Source organism: Sorex fumeus, unplaced genomic scaffold (assembly GCF_029834395.1).
Source record: "Sorex fumeus unplaced genomic scaffold, SorFum_2.1 ptg000033l, whole genome shotgun sequence".
In the NCBI taxonomy this organism is placed as follows: domain Eukaryota; kingdom Metazoa; phylum Chordata; class Mammalia; order Eulipotyphla; family Soricidae; genus Sorex; species Sorex fumeus.
In genome coordinates, this window is record NW_026606090.1 from 1,653,886 (window position 1) to 1,675,287 (window position 21,402).

Consider the following 21,402-nt stretch of genomic DNA (forward strand, 5'->3'; position numbering starts at 1 on the left):
AGCATATTTAAAAAGTTATATATTGAAATACAGTATTTTAATATATATAACATATAAAATACATAATACGAAAAAGCACTAGCTTTAAGAATGATGGGATTATGTGTAACTATTCTTTCTTAAATAATTACTTTTTTAATTTTGTTAAGCTATATTTAAATCCAAGTGGAATAGAAAAGCAAATTTCTTTTCACCTTAAAAAATGCACAAATTAGTATCAAGATACTTTAGAAATCAATTTTACAAATAGTGGTACTCTCTTGGTACTCCCTTATTAGGGTACTCCCTTATTAGTCTTAGTATGTCAAAGGCAGCTATTACTGATTAAATTTTAGCAACTGAAATTTTTCGTCAATTAAAATTAACAGATAGTAGAGATAGGAATAAGGTGCTTGCCTTGCATGTGGCTAACCCTGGTTCAATTCCCAGCACCACATACAGTCCCCTGAGCACTGCCAAAAATGATCCCTGAGCACCATAGTTGTGGCACAGAACACAAAACAATCATTAAATTCATTAAAATAACAAGCTGTCTCAAGCAGATATTTACTTCCTTTATAATCTGTTTACCTCTAAAGGATGAAGGTTCCTGAAGGGCATTACTTGCCAACCTAGCTGGTCCACAGAATACCAACACAGTGACAGGTGTGACTGCTGAGCAGCACCTTATGTTGGCTATTCTGTGAGCTCTGGTCATTTCATCATAAATCAGCCAATCTGTGGGTAGCGCCTGGATTGCTGCTGCTTGACCATTGGCTGGAGGAATCTATTGGGGAAAAAAAGTTCAAAATCATTAGCCATATTTATCAACTATTTTTAAGATGTAAAAAGTCCATCAATGGAGAGGGGGGAGGAAGGGAGGAAGGGAGGGAGGAGGGAAGGGAGGGAGTGAGGGAGGAAGGGGGGAAGGAGGGGGAGAGAAAGGGAGGAAGAGAGTGAGGGGGAGGGAGGGGCAGAGAAGGAAAGTGTCTGCCATAGAGACATAGAGGCAGGCTGGAAGAGGGGTGGTAGGAGGGAAACTGGACTCAATTGTGGTGGGAAAAGGACATGGGTGGAGGGATGGGTGCCGAATCATTGTATAACTGAAACCTGATCATGAACAGCTTTGTAACTGTGTATCTGATGGGAACTCAATTAAAAAAATAAAATAAAAGTTCATCAATGACATATCTATGAATATGCAACCACTCAGTTTGTATAAATATCATTACTCATATATATTATTTCTTTCAACTCCAAAATTTGATCAATAATGTATTTGATGTTGAATTATACATCAACAAAACCTTAAATGAAGTGGATATTTGGAGCATTTCTCATTGATTCAACTCTATAAATCAGGTCAGCGTCACTCAAGACTTCAGCATTCGAAACATTTGGTGGAGGGTCTCTGGCACGTTGGTGGTGGTGAGCTGTGGGAAGCATGTACATCAACAGACACATTGCCTAAACTGTAATAATAAAAACTTAAAAAAAAAATTAAGGCTTTTACCTTTTTATACTGAGGCTGGCTGAGCACTGAGGTGGGGTGAAAGCGCACTTTCTTTTCCTTCGGCCCCGTGAGTACCACATTGTCTCGGTCCACATGGACCAGGTTGGGGTACATGCCCGCAACCAGAGCGGCCTTCACAACTGCCCAGTTCTCAGAATTCGTGTTCACGTCTCGAATGTCCCCTCCACCTCGTGCTCTCACAAAACCTACAAAGATGAGAAAGTCACACCAACTCTTCTCCGGGTGCCTAACAGCCCTTTAAATTTGGGGGATTTTTACAAAAGAGGCTATTAAAATGCTTAGAAGTTTAATGATACAAATTTCAACAAAAATTAATAAAAACCTCTGGAAAGTTTGAAATACAGAATCAACATTCTAAGGCAGTTGGATTTTCTCAGGCTACAGTAAGTAGGAAACATACTAAAGATCTCAAAAAAGTGAAACATAAATCCTTCAGAGCACTGCACTGTAGCACTGTCCTCCCCTTGTTCATAGATTTGCTCGAGCGGGCCCAGTAATGTCTCCATTGTGAGACTTCTTGTTACTGTGTTTGGCATAGAAATTAATGAAAAAAAGAGCTGAAAATCTAAACAGCAGCTCTGGCTATAAAGTCCTGGCCATGATAAGTATTAATTCTGAAGGTAAGACCAAGTAAATACATTCTCACTTCCATTTCAAACGTCCTTCATATTTCTCCATATGTGAGACAATTCCTCATTACTTTGAAAGCTCTGTTAATTCTTTAATTCAAGCTCAGGTACTTTTCTTTCACTGAAGGGGCAGGGGACGGGGGATGGGGAGGGTCGGAGTCACACTCAGCCGTGCTCAGCTCAGGGCTGACTGCTGGCTGTGTTCAGGGAATCTTATATGGTGCCAAGGTTCAAACCCAACTTAGTCACATGCTAGGTAGACATCTTAATCCCTGCTCTAGTCATTTTCTTGTGACCGTTCCTTCAAGACAACATATTCAGCAAAAAGGAAATTCCAAGAAGCAGTTCTAAAAGGAAAACAGCAACACTACTATCAATTTGAAAACTAAACAAAAACAAAAAAAACAAGCCCAGGGCTGAGGATGGAGCTCGGCAGCATTTGTAGAGCAGTTATCGTACGTGTGTCAAGTTGTGGTTTAACCTCCCCAGCACAAGAGAGGAGGGGAGATAAAAACAAAAACACTGATACTTAAAACAATCTATTTAAATTTTTGCAATTTTAATTCCATAAAGCTAAGTAAATGTTTATTGATAAAATTATAATTTGGCTTCCGTTAACAGGAGAAATACAATCGGATTTTGGCCGGGCAAGCTTGGTGATCTAAATGGATTCTCCAGAGGAAATCTTTACCTGATGCTCTAAGTTGACCAAGTAACTGAGTTCTCATGCCTATGATTATTTCCATTGTAGCTTGTGAAAGAAAATTCTTTTCACAAAAGGCTCGCTCCCACCCATCACTTCGTGCTTTCTGCCATGCCTATAAAAACATAATTACATTTCTCAGTGAAACCGAAAAATAACTGAAAACATTATACTAACCAGTCAAGATCATTTTCCCTTTCATTTTGTAAAATTTAAAATTTAAGATAATATTAAATTTACTGTTACTTTATATTCAAAATACTGTGAAAGTCATTGAATTTATAAAATCCCAATGAGAACTAGGTATCAGTACTTCAGTGATGAGCTATGTTAACTGTACATTTTCAGATATGTCTGCTACTTGTTCTCCCTTTAAGTATTAAAGATTCTAAATAAGATTTATTTTTGGCTTTAGGGTCACTGTGGTGCTCAGGGCTTACTCCTGGCTCTGTTGTCAGGGATCACTACTGGTGGGGCTCAGGGGGCTGGGACGTGATGCTGGGGATTCAAACCAGGGATGCTGGCATGCAAAGGAAGGGCCTTACCTCCTGCACGATCTCCCCAGCTCAAGTGTGGGAGATTTTAAAATAAGTCTTATTACACCGTTTATCAAAGGATTCTGTCACAAATTCTTCTAAAAATAACTTCCCAAATCTATATGAAAATGGAAAGTGAAATTTCTAGAAACCATCTACATGCAGTACAAGAAAAGATCCTTCAAAAATGAGCTAGCTTGCTTTGGAATATAACTAAATAACCAAAGCAGTTATCTCTCTTTTTGAGAGAACTAGGGAAAAAAGCAAAGAATATATAGGAAATGATCTACTATACTATATGGTATCTAATAGGCCAGTAAAAATAACGTACTCTTCCCTAACAGCTGAATTTCTAAACTACATTATCAGTTCCCTTGCTAAGAGTTCTTTCCTTAATTTTTCCTGCAATATATAACTCTCTACAATTTTTTACTTCTACCTTCAAGACTTAAGAAACTGGGGATTTGACTTTATAAAATTCTTACTATTTGGCGAAAGCGGCAATACAGTGTGTAAGGTGCTTGCCTTGCACATGGCCAACCCAGGCTCTAACCCAACAGCACATATGGTCCCCTGAGGCCTGCCAGGAGTGATCCGAGAGTAAGTCCAGAACCAGGAGTGAGCCCTGAACACCACCAGGTGTCACGCACCCCCAACCCCCAATTCTTAACATAAAGACTTAATGACAAGGAAAAGACAAAGTCTAAAAAACAAAATTAGGATATTAAATTTAAGATAATTTTCTTCAAAACAGTTTTATACATTAACTTTTTTTAATGGCTAAAAAAAATGTATTTAGGATCAGTCAGCTGGACTCTTTAGATGATCCCAATTTTGTTGGTACTATCCAAGGTGTCATGACGAGGAGCCGCCAATCATATGCCTTTATCTCTCCATCAGCCTGAACAGGTGTCGGCCTTGACCGCACCCCATGTCACAGACCTTCTTCCTGGCCTGTCTGACCCAGTGCCTGCTGGCCTTGACATCCACAAGGAACGGTGCGCTGCCATCTTCTGTCTTCTCACGGATGCCCAGTGGTCACAGGGAACTTGACAACGGCGTAATGGTCAGACTTGTTTTTCCTGGGGCTCTCCCAAGGGCACCTGGGCTGCCTTCTCAGCCACAGGACTTTGGGCCTTCGGTAGGGGGTAATGTCCACATCTTTTTCTTTTCGGGACTGTGGACGCCTTTCAGCACTGCCTTCTTGACCTTCAAAGCTCAGTTTTGGCTTCAACTCTGGGAGGGCCAGGGGCTTCCTTCTTAGCTTTCAACACCATCTTCATAAAAAGGTTTTCCTAAGGCTGTTCCATTTTAAGTATTTCTTAACTACAACAAAAGAGCATCTCTTTGCTCAAGAGGTGAATTAAAAATAAGAAATTGGAGAAAAACATCATTTCAACATTTTAATAGTAAGAAGGTATTTCATAGCTGTTTATTACAACTATTGCATTTTCCCTAAAAAAGTATTTAACTAAGAACATTTTCAGAAAAAAAGTAATAGTTTTTTGTACCTGGAATGCTCTGAGAAGTGCCATATGGTCACTGAAAGTTCCCGCAGTGAAGCGTTTCCTACAAAGCATAGCAGCACGCTTCTGAGAGGCCTGGGTGGGCAACACGAAAGGGTCCCGATAGGCCAGTGTGCAGGCAATTGTGAGGATCGGGTCCAGACACTTTAAGACAACAGCACACAGGACCATTTTACCGAGATGTGGTTCTACTGGCAAGTCAGCCAAGTGATATCCAAGTTCAGTGAGATCTTCCCAGGCATCCATTGCATCAATTGTCTAAAACAAAAAACCACAAAATATAATTTGACATAACCAAAACTATGTATAATCAAGCCACACATTAAAAATAAAAGTAAATGAAATTTTCTGTGGCTATCACATCACAAAAAATAAGTTGCTTCAAATATATAAAAAGGGATCATATCAACTCTTTTAATAAAATTACCATGAGAGTATTACTCAAAAAACCATGATTATCTTATATTTTTAAAGTGCGAAATTACTTAAGAATCATTCTCATTTGGTTTAAAGCTAATTAAAATAGTAAAGCAAAATAAAATGGTTGAGATACCAACCTTCAGCATCTGCACAGCATTTCTTACAATCAAACCAGGCGGCGGCTCAGGCGCTTTCATGAGGAAATCAGCAATAGGGCAATTTACTGGGGCTAACAGCTTGGTATGCAAACAAAGTTCCTATATGTAAGAACAGAAAATATTTTTAAATATTACTATTTATAATTCGGGTTTTTTTTTGGGGGGGGGGGTCTTGGGCCATACCTGGCAGTGCTCAGGAAAGACTCTCTGCTCTGTGTTCAAGGGTAATTCCTGTCACTCCCGTTGGTGCTTGGGAACCAGAGGCAATGATGAGGACCAGAGGTTGGTCACAAGCAAGGCAAGTGCCTTAACTTTTGTACTACCTCGCCAACCCATGCAATGGAGTTTATTTACATTTTGTCCTATGAATACCCTCTATCCATACATTTTAAGATAACCTTTGATTGTACTAGCAACATCTTCTCATATAGGTTTTTAATATATAATATTAATAGACAATACCCAAGGACTTCTTTCACCCTTTATATTACATTCTGGAGCTATAGCACAGCTGGTAGGGCATTTGCCTTGCACATGGCCGACCCGGGTTCAATTCCTCCATCACTCTCAGAGAGTCCGGCAAGCTACCGAGAGTATCCCGCCCACCTGACAGAGCCTGGCAAGCTCCCCATGGCATATTAGATATGCCCAAAACAACAAAATGTCTCACAATGGAAACGTTACTGGTGCCCGTTTGAGCAAATCGATGAACAGTGGGAGAACAGTGCTACAGTGCTATATTACATACTAGTCTCTTATCCATTTGATCCGGTAGAACACAATGCAGCAAGTAAATGCACTGCATGCAATTTCTGACTACACCACCTATAAGAGCACCACGAAGGTGAGCAGGTCCCAGGAGGCAGTGCAACTAAAAAAATAGATGTACAATGGGGCTAGAAAGATAGTACTGTGGACAGGGCACTTGCCGTGTAGGCAGCTGACCTGGGTTCATCCCCAGCAACCCCTATAGCCCCCTGAGCCCACCAGGAATGATTCTTGAGCACAGGGCCAGAAGTAATCCCTGAGCATGGCTGGCATGAGACAAACAAAAAACCCAACCCTCCAAAAAGAACTGTGCAAGCATGATTAGGAAGTTAGGAAGGTTGGGCCCTGGTGAACACGTGTGTGAGCATCACAGTGACCCTCAGTGAGCACTACCACCAGTGTGTGTGCACCTCATCCAAAGTGTACGCGCCCCAGTGAAAAGGTACAATGACTACTAAAGGAGTCAAACCACTGTGCACATCACAGCAGTGTGGGAACACCACAACCGCAGACATCCGATTACCAAGGACCACCAGAGCTGAAAAAGTTTAACCACCACAGTCATGCATGTTTGATCCTGTTCACTGCATCAATACTAGTGAAGGGGAAGGGGTGAGGGGAGGGAAGAACAAAAAGAAATGTAAACATATTAGTTATATGTGTGTGTATGTGAGCTGGTTCTCCACAAAACCTACTTTGCCATTTGCTTTTTAAGCTGATGCTTAAAAATCTAATTGGTGTAAGCTGAAATGATCGGTCTTCTCCCTCACCCACAAAAAAGAGATTTTCAAAGTTAAGTGCGTTGGGGCCTGGGAGAGAGCTCAGCTCACTGGAGTGCATTCTCTGACTGCAGGAGACCCAGGTTTGATACCTGGCACCGCAACTGTTGTGTTCCCCAAGCACAATTAGAAGCAACCTCAAGCATTTAGCAAGAAAAGAGTCCAAGAGCACCACTATGGGTGCCCCCCCAGCCCCCCAATTTTTAAACGGGGGTCAAGGGGAGAGTAAATTTCTACCTGTAATGGCATTCTCAAAAGTTCCGGAGTCTGAAATTCCAACATGTTCTGGAAACGAAGTCGACTGAAGAGGCGGAAACAAATCCCAGGTCGACATCGCCCTGCCCTTAAAAGCAAAATATAAAAATTAAGACTCAACAAAGGAACTTAAGGTTTTAATAAGGAAACTTTAAAAGCAATCTGATTTAGGAGAAATAAAAATAAATCAGGGTCAGGACACACAAATAAAATTTTTTAATTTTCACATAACTTTGAATTTGACTTTCCAAGAAGTATTAGGGTGGTATTTGCAAAACATTTAACCTTTAAATTAACAATTATAAAGTTATTTTCTTAAGTATGTGATACATGTTTCCATTCCCAGGGTGGTAAAATAAACGCGTTAAATATACATTACCTGCCTTTCCTTTGTATGGCACTAGCTTTGGAAATCCACACCATTTTTAGCATTGTAACAAAATTCAATGCATCAAAGGATTTCTGTAACATTTAAATCACCTTCATGTTAAAATATAAAAGGTATTTAAGAAGCAGCAAGAAATATAAATAAATTTTAACATGTCAAGTTTTATTTCAAGTCCTACAATTTTTTTTTTCTTTTTTTATTAGTGAAAAACCATGAGGTACAGTTATAGGCTTACAAATTTTGTGCTTGGGTTTCAGTTATACAATGATCAAGTGCCCATCCCTCCACCAGTGCCCGTCATCCATCCCCACGGGTCCCAGCATCCCCCCCCAACCCTCATCCCCGCCCCCCCCGTCCCATCCTGCCTCTGTGGCAGGGTATTCCCCTTTGTTCTCTCTCTCTTCTTTTGGGTACTGTGTTTTGCAAGAGAGGCTTTGAGTGGCAATCATGTTTGGTCTATCGACTACTTTTAGCATGCTTCTCCCACCCTGGGAGGACCCTCACAACACCCTTCATTTGGTACTCTCTTCTCTATCTGAGCTTCCTTTTCACCTAGAGCCTGTGGCTGGCCTTCCATTCATGGAGCAAAATTCCTGGTACTAATATCAGCCATTCCTGGGTGTTACTCTCCCTTTTTGTTGCTTTATGTTCCCCAGATGAATGCAATCTTTCTGTGTCTATCCCGCTCTTTCTGACTCATTTCGCTTAACATGATACTTTCCATGTAGTACCACTTGTATGTAAATTTCATAACTTCATCTTTTCTAACAGCTACATAGTACTCCATTGTGTAAATGTACCAAAGTTTCTTTAACCAGTCATCTGTTCTTGGGCACTCAGGTTTTTTCCAGATTCTGGCTACAATTTTGTTACTGGAAAAGAGTGCTGAATTTTAAAACTTCAAAATTTTTACTGTAAATATTCTAAGGAGAAAGAAAAAAACTAAACTTGAAAAAGCTGCAAATTTAATGAAGATCCAGAATTGTGAGAAATAAATTATCTGAAAGTAAAAAAATTGAGACCAAGGTCACGCTCAAAGGATAAATGGGAATGCTTCGTAAGCCTGGGGCCTGCTTCGATCCCTGGCACTGCATGTTCGCCAGAGCACCATTAGGTGTGACACAAAAACAAAAACAAAACAGTCAAAAAATTTTAAAAAGCATAGGAATAAAAATGATCACATATCCATCTGGAAAGATACAATCTGCTTTTATGCAGCATATCAAAGCATTTCTTACCTTGAAAAATCAATGAACTTACTCACTTTCAATCTGAATCAAAAGTAAGGGTATTAAAATTTTCTGGGCATTCCCATAAAACAAGAAAATAAACTATGCCTATTATTTGTATCAGCTATTGGTAACTATTTTTGTAAAGGCCAAGTAGTGAGTATTGCAGTCATTACAGAGAGTCTTTGCCACATAACTCAAATCTCCACTGTAGCATGAAAACCATCATAGATAATAGGTACAAGAATGAACAAAGCAATGCTTCAATAAAATTCATTTTAGTAAAAGTAGGTGCCAGTCATTATTTGGTCACTGACTAAAATTTCTTGAGCCTAATTTTAATTTATTTGCTTCCTCCCAGAATGGTCACATTATATTATATATCTTGAATAACTACTATCAGTGAAATATGTAATCAATTTCCATATGTGATAAAATTTTCACTGTGACTAGTCAAACCCTTTACTTGTCCCCTAGCTTTTAGTGAGCAGAAGTTAAAACTTTTGTATTTGCTAAAATAATCAGCAACACCCTTCATATTAAGGTAGAATAGTATCTAAAATATAATCAATATTTAACTAAGTCAAATTTATCTAAAATCAGAAAATTTATCACTGAAGTAAATTCTGCTTAAACAAAAAAAATTATGAAATGAAACTTAACTTTTTTATTTAAGTAAAAACACTATTAATCTATACATACCTCTTTCACTTTACCAGAATCAATAACGAAGACCACATCATTGACTGTAATGCTAGTTTCAGCAATATTAGTGGACAGAATCTGCAATAAGAATTATTATTTTGCAGTTAATATGAAAACAAAATAAATTACTAGAAGAAACTGAAAAAAGAAAATTTTATGAACCTTACTATTTTTCGAACACCTGCAGGTGGGTTTTTTAATACTTTCTTTTGATCAGATGTTTGCATATTTGAATGAAGCATAAAGACCTGATACCTGTTAACAATTAAGAGAACATTTATTATGATATCAATCTGTTATTTAAAGCAATTAAAATAAAACCTCAGCTTTTACCTATGTGTGTTGTCTGCAAACCGCTTGTCATCAAACAAGATACGATCTCTCAGTCCGACAATTTCATCATATCCAGGTAGGAAAATTAATATTGCACCTAGGAGAAGAAGAATCTTTTGAATATAAAATCTCACTGTAAAATAAACCAATCAATAGCACTATAATGAACTATCATACATTCTCAAGTACTAATAAACCCTAATACTTATAATAAGATACAAGATTATATAATATTGATGGAATTATAGAACATTTTTACAAGTACTAATTTTTACATTAAACCATACTTTTTTGTTTTAGGCCTTCTAGACAATATTTACCTGCATCACAACTATGGCAGATATTATACAAAAGATGCATGATCAAATCTAAGTCTACTTTTTCATCATCAAAACTATGATGATAGGCTTTTAGGAGCTCTCTGTCTTCGTTACTGAGGTCACTTCCATTTGTTTGAACCAGAGAACTTTCATCTAGATTTCCAAATTCCAATGAAGCACTATAAAAAATAAAAAAGACCAAATTCATTTTCATTAAAGAGTAGCTTAGAAGTCAACTTTTCCCATTATGCCCTTCAAATTTTCAGGATGTCGTAAGGAAAATGAGTAATAGTTAATGTCCAAGTTTTTGTTTTAAATTTACTAGACAAAGGAAAGCCTGTCCAGAAATGCTTTTCAAAACACCACCTGAAAATATTTCTCCAAAGAAAATATGCAAATGACCAATAAGCAAGTGGAAGGATGTTTAATACCACTAGATATCAGAGAAATAAAACATTAAGATCACAATAAAATACCACTGCATACCCACTAAAATAACAATTAAAAAAATGAGAAGTTCATCCTATACTCCACTTTTCCTTTCTCTTCTACTTTCCAATTAACTTTTACACTTTCCTACTCTGAAAAAAAAAGTACCAGATAAAAATCTGTACTTAAATATTCATATACTAATGAATGCATTAACTGGACCATCCACGTAGAACTGTACCACTGTCCTGTTGTTCATCAATTTGCTTGAGTGGGCACCAGTAATATCTCCATTGTGAAACTTCTTGTTACTCTTTTTGGCATATCGAATACGCCACAAGGAGCTTGCCAGGCTCTGCCATGCGGGCAGGATACTCTTGGTAGCTTGCTGGGCTCTCTGAGAGGGACAGAGGAATCGAACCCAGGTCGGCCGCGTACAAGGCAAACGCCCTACCCACTAAATGATATTTACTTTATTAATTACTTAATCATAAAAAGGATATTAAAATACAGACCTTAAAATCATTAATCTAATTCAATGAATTCAATCACAAAAGACTATCCACAATTCTACTTACACAAACTATCCAGAATAGACAAACTTAAAGAAACAGGAAGTGTTGTTGTTTAAGGCTGGGAGAGAAAAGAGAAAGAGAGTGACAGCCAATGACATCTTTTGGACTCTTTGGTGGTGATGAAGCATCCTTGAATTGACTGTAATGAAGACTTCTAACTGTATGAGCATAGAGAAACCACTGAATTGTATACATACACATTCACAATGGTGTGTGAATTATCACAAAAATTTATTTATTTTTGTGGGGACATATCCAGCAGTGCTCAGGGGACTACACCATACCAGGGATCATTGTGAAGATTCTTCAGGCAAAAAATGAGCTCTACGTCTTTGAGTCATCTCTTTAGCAACTCCTTAGTAACTTCTTAAAGGAAGTTTTTGGTCATTATTTACACTTACCAACACATATGCTGCTCTGTAGTTTTAGTTACAATGTTCTTTTTATTATTTAGTCCTTTTTGTTTTGGGATCACACCTGGTGGGGCTCTGGGGACCACACAGGGTGTCAGACTGAACCTAGACTGGCCACATTCAAGATAAGTGCACTATCAACCCCTTAGTGTTTTGACATATAGTCACTGAACATGTATTGTATTAAGACACTGTCCTTGTACAAAGGAGACAAGCAGCTTAATAAATTCTGGTGGACAGAAGGAACAGAAAAACCAATAAATATAGCTAAGGAGTAAGTTATATAGCTAGGAGTAACTGTAAATTTCAGAAGCCCTCATGATGACATGATTTAAACAGATATTGTGTTCTTGTGCCTGATTTTTCTCATGAATTCAATTATCTTCTTTTGAAGGTTTATTTTTGAAATTTTCTTCTGATCACTGAGAAGAAAAAGAGCCTATATTCGTCTCACTGCATGGTAAACACAACTAATTTTTAAAGAGGTAGCATTATAATACTGAGTATTACCTGTAAGATTCTAGAAGATCCACAATTTCAGTCTGCCCAAAGTGTTTAGCCCAATCTAGAGCCATCCTGCCAAAATTCAAAGATATCATGTTAAGATTTTTTCAGAATTCCAAAATCCTAAAATAAGTTACTCAAAATTATTTGTTCACCCAATTTAGAGACAAGTTAGTAATTACTATACAAGATATAAAATACATAAAGGTATACAAAGAAAGCATATTGCATAAAATTACCAGCCATTTGAGGCTTTACTGTGGACATTGGCTCCCATACTTATTAACTGCTCCACCTGACTTGAAAAGCCTCGTCCTGCAGCAACCATCAGAGCTGTTGCACTGGTTTCACTGTGTCGGTAATCAACTAGAGAAAAATAAATGAAAATAAATGCTAATTTTCCAAACAACTTAAAATAATTTAAGATATTTTATATTTAAATACTCAGGGAACCCCCCCCCCCGCCCGGGGGGGCGGGAAGGGGAGGCAGGTGAGAGCCCTACCTGCTCCAAGGGACCCAGCCCTGGCAATGGAAAACCTCCAGTCCCCAACAGCCCAATGCCGCCATGCTCAAGGCCATTCCCCAACACACGTGGGTCAAGTCTCACATTATATGAGTGAACCCATTCGCGGCCACACAATACATCATAAGACACTCCCTACCCATTCTCCATGAGTACCACACCACACTTGATGGGGTTCAGACAGTAGGCAACAAATCATAGAGGGAAATACATATATATACATAGTTTCAGTTATATATATGAAAGCTCACATCACTCAGCCTTTAACAAATGTCTGTGATATTCTAAAGAAGATCTTAATGGCTCATGCCAAAATAGAACAATCTTCACACTATCTCCTCTATGGATACTTTTTTGTAGCATTTTCAGAGGTATTCCACAACAGACAATACAAAATATATTATTTTGGTTGTGCTTTGGGACAGGGATTGGGCTTGGGATGGAAACATCCCAAATTTGGTGATGGGAAGGTGCAATGGTGGTGAGATTGGTGTTTAAATACAGTTAACTGTAATCAAATGTTGTGAACCACCTTATAAAATGAAAACATTTAAGATTAAAAAAAAAAAGAAATTTTATACTTAAGAGTGTCAGGACAAGGATGATTAGCACTTTTCACCTAATAAAAGCATTATAAAAACTTGAATTCAGAACATCCAAGGAGATTTGTTAGCTTGATATACTCTTTGTAAAAATACAGAACAGAATGGGAACAGTCAACCAGAAGAATAAAAGTGAATTAAGCTCACGGAGAAAGTTAGAAAAGGAATGCTACAAACTTGCAGACCCCTTGAACGACTGTCCTAAACAGTGTGTTAATCACCACATGCCAATATACAATTAAGAGTTTAAGAAGCCAGAGCAATAGTACAACAGGAAGAATGTGTGCTTTGTACATGGTCAATCCGGGTACAATTCCTGGATTCTCATATGATTCCCTGAGCATTCCCAGGAGTAATTCCTGAGTACAGAGGAAGGGTAAGTAAGCCCTAAGCTCTGCTAAGAGTGGACCCAAAACAAACAAACAAACAAAAAAACAGAATTTTTAACCTTGGTTGGTGATGAATGTTTATAGGCTCAAATACAAAGTTCAAGATCATATTTTGTTACCACTTTGTTGCCTTAAACAAGATCAAAATTTTATTTAGTAGGTAAAGCTAACAGGCTGGAGCAATAGCACAGGGGGTAGGGCATTTGCCTTGCACGCAGCTGACCCAGGTTCGATTCCTCCGTCCCTCTCGGAGAGCCTGGCAAGCTACTGAGAATATCTCGTCCACATAGCAAAGTCTGGCAAGCTCCCCGTGATGTATACAATATGCCAAAAACAGTAACAAGTCTCAAAATGGAGATATTACTGGTGTCTGCTTGAGCAAATCGATGAACAACAGGAGGACAGAGCTACTGTGCTACAGATAAAGGTAACAGAATTTGCTAATGGTCTGTATGATATAATAAAAGCAAAGTAAAGGATGATTTTGTTTTGTACCTGAGCAATAAGGTCAATAGCAGTATCTTCAGTTAATGATAATCACATAAGCATTTTTATTTTTGTTTTTTGGGTTTTTTTTGTGCGCAGGGCTTACTCTTGACTCTGTGCTCAGGGGTCATACCTGGATCACCCCATTTGGGCTCGAGGTACCGTATCAGGTGCTAGGGACCAAACCTGGGTCAGTTGCATGTATGACAAGCACCCTTCCTGCTGTACTACTGCTCTAGTCCCTCTAAATGTATTTTAAAAGAGAACAACAATTTTATGATGAACATGAAAGCAAAAGGATATTAAAAGGGATGAAGCAAAAGCTGCAGACCAATGGAACAGGGTCGAATATACTGACATTTTCCCCCCAAACATCTGATCATCTAATCTTTGATAAGAGGGCAAGAAATGTGAAGTGGAGCAAGGAAAGCCTCTTTAACAAATTGTGCTGGCAAAACTGGACAGCTACATGCAAAAAAGTGGGTTCAGATCTGTCCCTAACACCAAATACAAAAGTAAGATCAAAATGGATTAAAGACCTCAACATCAGACCAGAATCCATAAGGTACATTGAAGACAAAGTTGGCCAAACCCTCCATGACATTGAAGCTGATGGTATCTTCAAAGATGTCACACCACTGGCCAAGCAAGTGTAAACAGAGATAGATAAATGGGACTATTTTAAACTAAGAAGCTTCTACACCTCCAAAGAAACAGTGACCAAAATACAGAGACAGTCTACAGAATGGGAAAGGATATTTGCCAAATACACACCCGACAAGGGGTTGATATCAAAGATATACAAAGTACTGGTTGAACTCCACAAGAAGAAAACATCCAACCCCATCAAAAAATGGGGCGACGAAATGAACAGAAACTTTCTCAAAGAAGAAATATGAATGGCTAATGGCTAAAAGGCACATGAGAAAATGCTCTACATCAATAATCATCAGGGAGATGCAGATCAAAACAACAACGAGATATTATCTCACACCACAGAGACTGATCCCCATCCAAAAGAACAAAAGCAACCGGTGTTGGTGTGGATGTGGCAAGAAAGGGTCTCTCCTTCACTGCTGGTGGGAATGCCGACTGGTTCAGCCCTTTTGGAAAACAGTATGGACGATCCTCAAAAAATTAGAAATTGAGCTCCCATTTGACCCAGCAATACCACTCCTGGGAATACATCCCAGAGAGGCAAAACAGTATAGTCGAAGTGACATCTGCACTTGTGTATTCAATGCAGCACTGTTTACAATAGCCAGAATCTGTACAGAACCTGAGTGCCCGAGAACAGGTGACTGGTTAAAGAAACTTTGGTACATCTACACAATGGAGTACTATGTAGCAGTTAGAAAAGATGAAGTCATGAAAATCATATACAAGTGGTACTACGGGGAAAGTATCATGCTAAGTGAAAGGAGTCAGAAAGAAAGGGACAGACATAGAAAGATTGCATTCATTTGGGGAACATAAATAGGAGATTAACACCCAAAAATAGCCGAGATAAGTACCAGGAGGATTACCCCATGGCTTTGAGGCCAGCCACACATGCTAGGGAAAGAGGCAGCTCAGAGAGAGAAGAGAGCACCAAATAAAGGGTGTTGGGAGGTTCTCTCAGGATGGGAGATGCGTGTTGAGAGTAGACTATAGACCGAATATGATTGCCACTCGATGTCTCTTTTGCAAACTACAGCACTCAAAAGGAGAGAGATAACGAAAGGGAACGCCCTGCACAGAGGTAGGTTGGGATGGGGGGGATGGGGGGGTCGGAGGGATACTAGGATCAGTGATTGTAGAGAATGGGCCCTGGTGGAGGGATGGGTATTTGATCACTGTATAACTGAAATCCAAGCACAAAAATTTGTAAGTCTACAACCTGGTGCTTCACTAATAAAAATAAAAATTAATTAATTAATTTGCTCAAGCGGGCCCAGTAACGTCTCCATTGGAGACTTTGTTGTTACTGTGTTTGGCATATCGAATACGTCACGGGGAGCTTGCCAGGCCCTGCCGTGCGGGCGAGATACTCTCGGTAGCTTGCCGGGCTCTCCGAGAGGGGTGGAGGAATCGAACTCGGGTCGGCCATGTTGGCTGCGTGCAAGGCAAATGCCGTACCGCTGTGCTATCACTTTTACTTTACTCTAAGTCAGACTAGATAAGCTCCAAGTAGGAACTAATAGCAAATAGAAATCTAAGAATTAAGATCTGGGACATTCCATATTTGAGCTCAAAATAAGGGAAAATCCTGTCATCCTGCCAAGGAAACCAAGTTGCAGCCAAGAAAAGAGAAAACACTATATTCAGAGTTAATTTTTTTAAATGCTACAAGAACAGACCGATCAATAAAAATTACAGTAGTACTGCTAGCAAGCTCTGCTACTAAATTACTTAATACTTAATATTTTCTAGTACTGACCTATGATTTATTCTTCCTTTTGCCTAGAAACATCTGAGTCTAAAAGCTGCCACTGTACATTATAAATAACAAATAGGTAACTCATAAAAAAGTGTTATGACAAAGTATGCATATATAAATTAAATGATGAACCTAAATAATATCATTTTTCATTTACCAAATGAGTGATTTAGAACACAGGTATTAACTTTTTTGGCAAAACTTCATAAACCTCTGAGGGATGTTATGTAAAACACATATATACACACATATATACAATATACAAAAATACAATTGCATTTTATGAGATTTATGTCATGTCTTTTGAGATGAACTTACACATTTACAGACTCCATAAAACTATTCTGGAGATACTGGATTAAGAATCCCTGACTCAGTATGAGAAAATGCAAAGAACTAGTGGGAACGACTCCCTAGACACAATAGAAATCAGTCCAAGAACCCCCAAATGTGAATCCCCAAATGTGGCCCTAATTCCTTCCTCTCCCCACCACAAAAAAAAAAAAGAATCGTGGACTTAATATAGTTTTAATTTATAATGCTTAAAAGAAGATACTGATAGCACAGCGGTAGGGCACTTGCCTTACAAGCGGCCAACATGGCCGACCCAAGTTTGATTCCTCCACCCTTCTCGGAGATCTCGGCAAGCTACTGAGAGTGTCTCGCCCGCATGGCAGAGCCTGGCAAGCTACCCATGACATATTCAATATGCCAAACACAGTACCAACAAGTCTCATGATGGAGACGTTACTGGGCCCGCTCGAGCAGATCGATGAACAACGGGAGGACCGTGACCATGACTGTGACTCCAAAAGATGAAATTGTTGGCTATGTCAATAAAAGTAGTGCAAACATTTGAATTGAACTACACGTCTACCACAAATGAATGTAGATGTTATAAAAATAAAACCAAATAAATTATACTCACCACTAACATTTTCAGTTAAAATAAGGTGGAAGACCTGAGCAAAGGCATCAACATCTTTATGTAGCCATATGTCAGAAAGACAAGCATCCATTTCCTTTATTAACCATGGTTCAAGGCAATTGACATCTTTTTCTGTCTTCAAAAAGAAAGATTATATTAAAATTACTCAATACCTTCAACTCTGCTTACTTAAAACTTAACAGGGACATAAAGGCCATAAGAATCACTAGCTGTATAGTAGTGCAAAGACTGCACAAAAAGGTCCTTGTTTCATCACCAATATAATCACCCAAAATACTATTTTTATTTTGTTGTGGCATCCATTTGTTATCTGAAGCTGAGCTTGTCAGCAACAAAAGGGATATTAACAACAATCTTAACTAAGAGCTGCTCAAAGTATGTTTCAATATATACCTATACACAGTGGTTCTGTAACCAAATGCAACTCAAAGGGAGGAGCATCACTTGGAGCTTTTCAATGCTGATGCAGGTTCCGCAAGATTAAAATAAGTAGGGAGGAGGCCAGAATCCATAGGGCTTCAAAACTTTTAGGTGATGCTAATGTGCAGTCAGGCTTCAGAATCTCCATTTTTCATTATCAAAATGCTGCTTACTGAACCAAAAATGGGCATTCCCTAAGCTTATTCAGTCAACTTTTTTAGAGTTCTTTAAAAGTTGTTTGTTTTAAGAAAATTCAAGTTCATCTGAATGCATATAAGTTAGCAAATGGTACAAAAATGCAAGCATACCCACAGTATACTTTTCTTATGCTTAAAAAGTCATTTTTCTAAAAAGCAGAGTCCCAGACCTACTTTCATCACATTAATCACCAAAACCTATTTAAAAATTGCAAACCAGCATAAAAGAATGTAAAAACGCAAAGGGCCCTGGAAAATTAACTTGTCCCCAATTTCAAAGTGCTCTCATGAACTTAACACAGAAGAGGCCCCATTTGGGATATAGGTGTAGAGGAATGAACAGGACCAGAGGTTGTGAAATATTACATTTGTAAAAGATTTTGTGGCAAGGAAAGGAGAAGAAAAAAAATTGAGGTCTTTAATGGGTAGCTTTATAAAGTCACACAGGTCACTGATGATGGAAGCAACCTGCACTGATTACTTGCTCTAACTACAAGTACCGTTGTTAATTTTCTCCTCACGAAGCCAGCTGCCCTTCATCATTTTAGTCTGCAATTCACAGGACACATATCTACCACACAATAGTATATGTACATTATCTATTTTCGTAAGGGGGCAGAGAGAGAGTTCAATGGGCTGAAGCACATGTGTTTCATTCAGAGGCCCCAGATTTGATCCCTGGCACCACAGAGTCCTTGCAACAACCAAGCACAGTGCTGGGAATAGCACCCGATATCCCCAAGTGTGGCCCAAAAATCGAAACTGAATTATCTACATCTTTTCTGAGAGAAAACACAGAAGTTACTTCAGTTTGAAATAAAAAGATGCTGCATTATTTGCAGAAAAGGGTATAGAGAGTAGTTTTGAAAATGTACTATAATGTAAAACTCAGGAACATTTCAATAAGATGAAAAATGATACCATGTCTTTGAAACTATACACTTAAAAATATCAATGCAAAACCAACAAAATCTTACCAGCTGACTGAAGACGGCATCCCCACCATCATCTAGTAAGTCATATTCTTCAGTCACATTTGGAACAGTTCTCTGTCTCTGAGATTCTGGCTTGAAAGTATTCTCCTGAGCTGAGTACCACTCTGTAAGTGTGGTCTGTTGTTTCTCTTCTGTAGCAGTTACCAAAGAAAAAATAAGTAGATAAATTCTTTACTTTTGAAATATATTCCCATGCTTAGAGAAATTAAATCTGAAAACACTTAAAAGTTGGCCTGTTTTTAGTTACTTCAAAAATATATGAGCATTCAGTTAACATGATGAATCATTTTAAAAGCAATTTCAGGTGAAATTGCTTAAAATGACACACAATCATTTATTATTAAGTGGATGACCTAGTTCAAAATTTAGAAAGAACACTACCTTATCCACAAAATATTAAATAAATGTTAATGTAGTACGTTGTAGAGAAATCACTTACTGAATTTTTGACATAATACTTGAGTGAGATAAACATTTAATCTAATTTTCATCCCCGGAAGTTTGAGCTTAGTTTTATAACTGACAGTGTGGTTCAGAATTGTGCTTATACAATAGTAATTGCTAACTACTTTTTTGTTGTTGTTGTTTTGCTTTTTGGGTCACACCTGGCAATGCACAGGGGTTACTCCTGGCTCTGCACTCAGGAATTACTCCTGGCAGTACTCAGGGATCATATGGAATACTGGGAATTGAATCCCAGTGGGCTGTGTGCAAAGGCAAACACCCAACCCACTGTGCTATTGCTCCTGCCCCTAACTACTTTTTAAAAGTAGAAAACCCCAACATATGTCAAAGGGAGAAAGGTCAAAGTCACTGTCCTCCCGTTGTTCATTGAATTGCTCGAGCAGGCCCAGTAACGTCTCAATTGCGAGACTTCTTGTTATTGTGTTTGGCATACTGAATACGTCCCAGGTAGCTTGCCAGGCTCTGCTGTGCGGGTAAGATACTCTCGGTAGCTTGCCGGGGTCTCCGAGAGGGGCGGAGGACTCGAACTTGGGTCGGCCACTTTGGCTGCGTGCAAGGCAAACGCCCTACCCGCTGTGCTATAAAGAATCAAAAGTCTAAAACCAAGTTTTCTGCTATGAATAATCTATTTGGAAGCAAGCAAAAGGAAATCTCACCCTAATTTGAAAGATGAGAAATTTACGTCAATGACAAAGAGATATATTAATAGGCATACAATGCTAAATTAAAAAAAAAAAGGCCCTCCCGTTGATCATCGATTTGCTCGAGCGGGCCCAGTAACGTCTCCATTGGAGACTTTGTTGTTACTGTGTCTGGCATATCGAATACTCTCGGTAGCTTGCCGGGCTCTCCGAGAGGGGCGGAGGAATCGAACTCGGGTCGGCCATGTTGGCTGCATGCAAGGCAAACGCCCTACCCGCTGTGCTATCGCTACAGCCCTGCTAAATACAGGTATAATCATCATTATCACATTTTATCAAAATAGCTTTTTATTTCTCAACATACTTCCTGTGTCACTTCCCTCCCACCTTGCCCTTCCTCTTGTCCAATGATACGGCGTAGGCAGTTTACACATACTTGCATACCTCCCTGAATATTGGCATATAATCCATCTTTTCAATTCTGGCATCTAATATCCCTTTCTCTTTATAGATTATGACTTCAAAATACAAAATGTACATTTGGGTTAACATTCTAGTACAATATTGCACAAGTATACACAAAGGAGAAACATTTTAAAGTGTTCTTTCTTGTACTGTCTTAGTATAAAAAGTATCAACAGGAATTTTCTCTTATTTGTTTGGTAAAAATCTTACCTCGCTGTTTTTCCTTCTTGTATTTTAACATTTCTTTGTTTGTGTATCCAGTAGTTCTTAAGATGTCTTCCAGAAACATTTCTTTTACTTCAAATGGTCTTCCCTGTACTAAACAATACAAATTTGTTTTAAAATAATCTATATATTTATATATTTATATACATAAAAACAGAAGTTCAATCTAATCAAACATCAGAGTAAAATTTAATAGTAATCCATTAGTTGATACTCCTCAAGAAACCACTTGAAATATAACTTTGACCTCTTAGACAAACATTTGCTAGCTTCTTCCAGTTTGCTATCATATTTCACATCACGTAGGCACCAAGAATAAAAATGGCAAGCAAAATCAGACATACCTCCTGCCCTCTTCCCTCTTGAAATATGCAAATTAGCAATGAAGACAGTCATTAATCTACCAGTTCAGAATATCAACATAAAAACAAAGTTGTTAATC

At 38.5% G+C, this 21,402-nt stretch overlaps 1 protein-coding gene across 1 annotated transcript in view; it reads right to left on the reverse strand.

Annotated features, from left to right (window-relative positions):
* The window catches only part of YTHDC2 (YTH N6-methyladenosine RNA binding protein C2), a 53,122-nt gene that overhangs the window by 13,927 nt on the left and 17,793 nt on the right, over positions 1 to 21,402 (reverse strand). Inside the window, exons 8-23 of the mRNA XM_056116688.1 lie at positions 20,946 to 21,053; positions 19,147 to 19,295; positions 17,532 to 17,667; positions 12,423 to 12,549; positions 12,190 to 12,255; positions 10,263 to 10,441; positions 9,943 to 10,039; positions 9,777 to 9,864; positions 9,607 to 9,687; positions 7,667 to 7,749; positions 7,270 to 7,375; positions 5,465 to 5,584; positions 4,893 to 5,165; positions 2,834 to 2,960; positions 1,493 to 1,698; positions 571 to 766 (exon numbers count right to left, since the gene is read on the reverse strand). Coding sequence (XP_055972663.1) covers positions 571 to 766; positions 1,493 to 1,698; positions 2,834 to 2,960; positions 4,893 to 5,165; positions 5,465 to 5,584; positions 7,270 to 7,375; positions 7,667 to 7,749; positions 9,607 to 9,687; positions 9,777 to 9,864; positions 9,943 to 10,039; positions 10,263 to 10,441; positions 12,190 to 12,255; positions 12,423 to 12,549; positions 17,532 to 17,667; positions 19,147 to 19,295; positions 20,946 to 21,053 — 2,142 coding nt within the window. The remainder of the gene's footprint in view (positions 1 to 570; positions 767 to 1,492; positions 1,699 to 2,833; positions 2,961 to 4,892; positions 5,166 to 5,464; positions 5,585 to 7,269; positions 7,376 to 7,666; positions 7,750 to 9,606; positions 9,688 to 9,776; positions 9,865 to 9,942; positions 10,040 to 10,262; positions 10,442 to 12,189; positions 12,256 to 12,422; positions 12,550 to 17,531; positions 17,668 to 19,146; positions 19,296 to 20,945; positions 21,054 to 21,402) is intronic.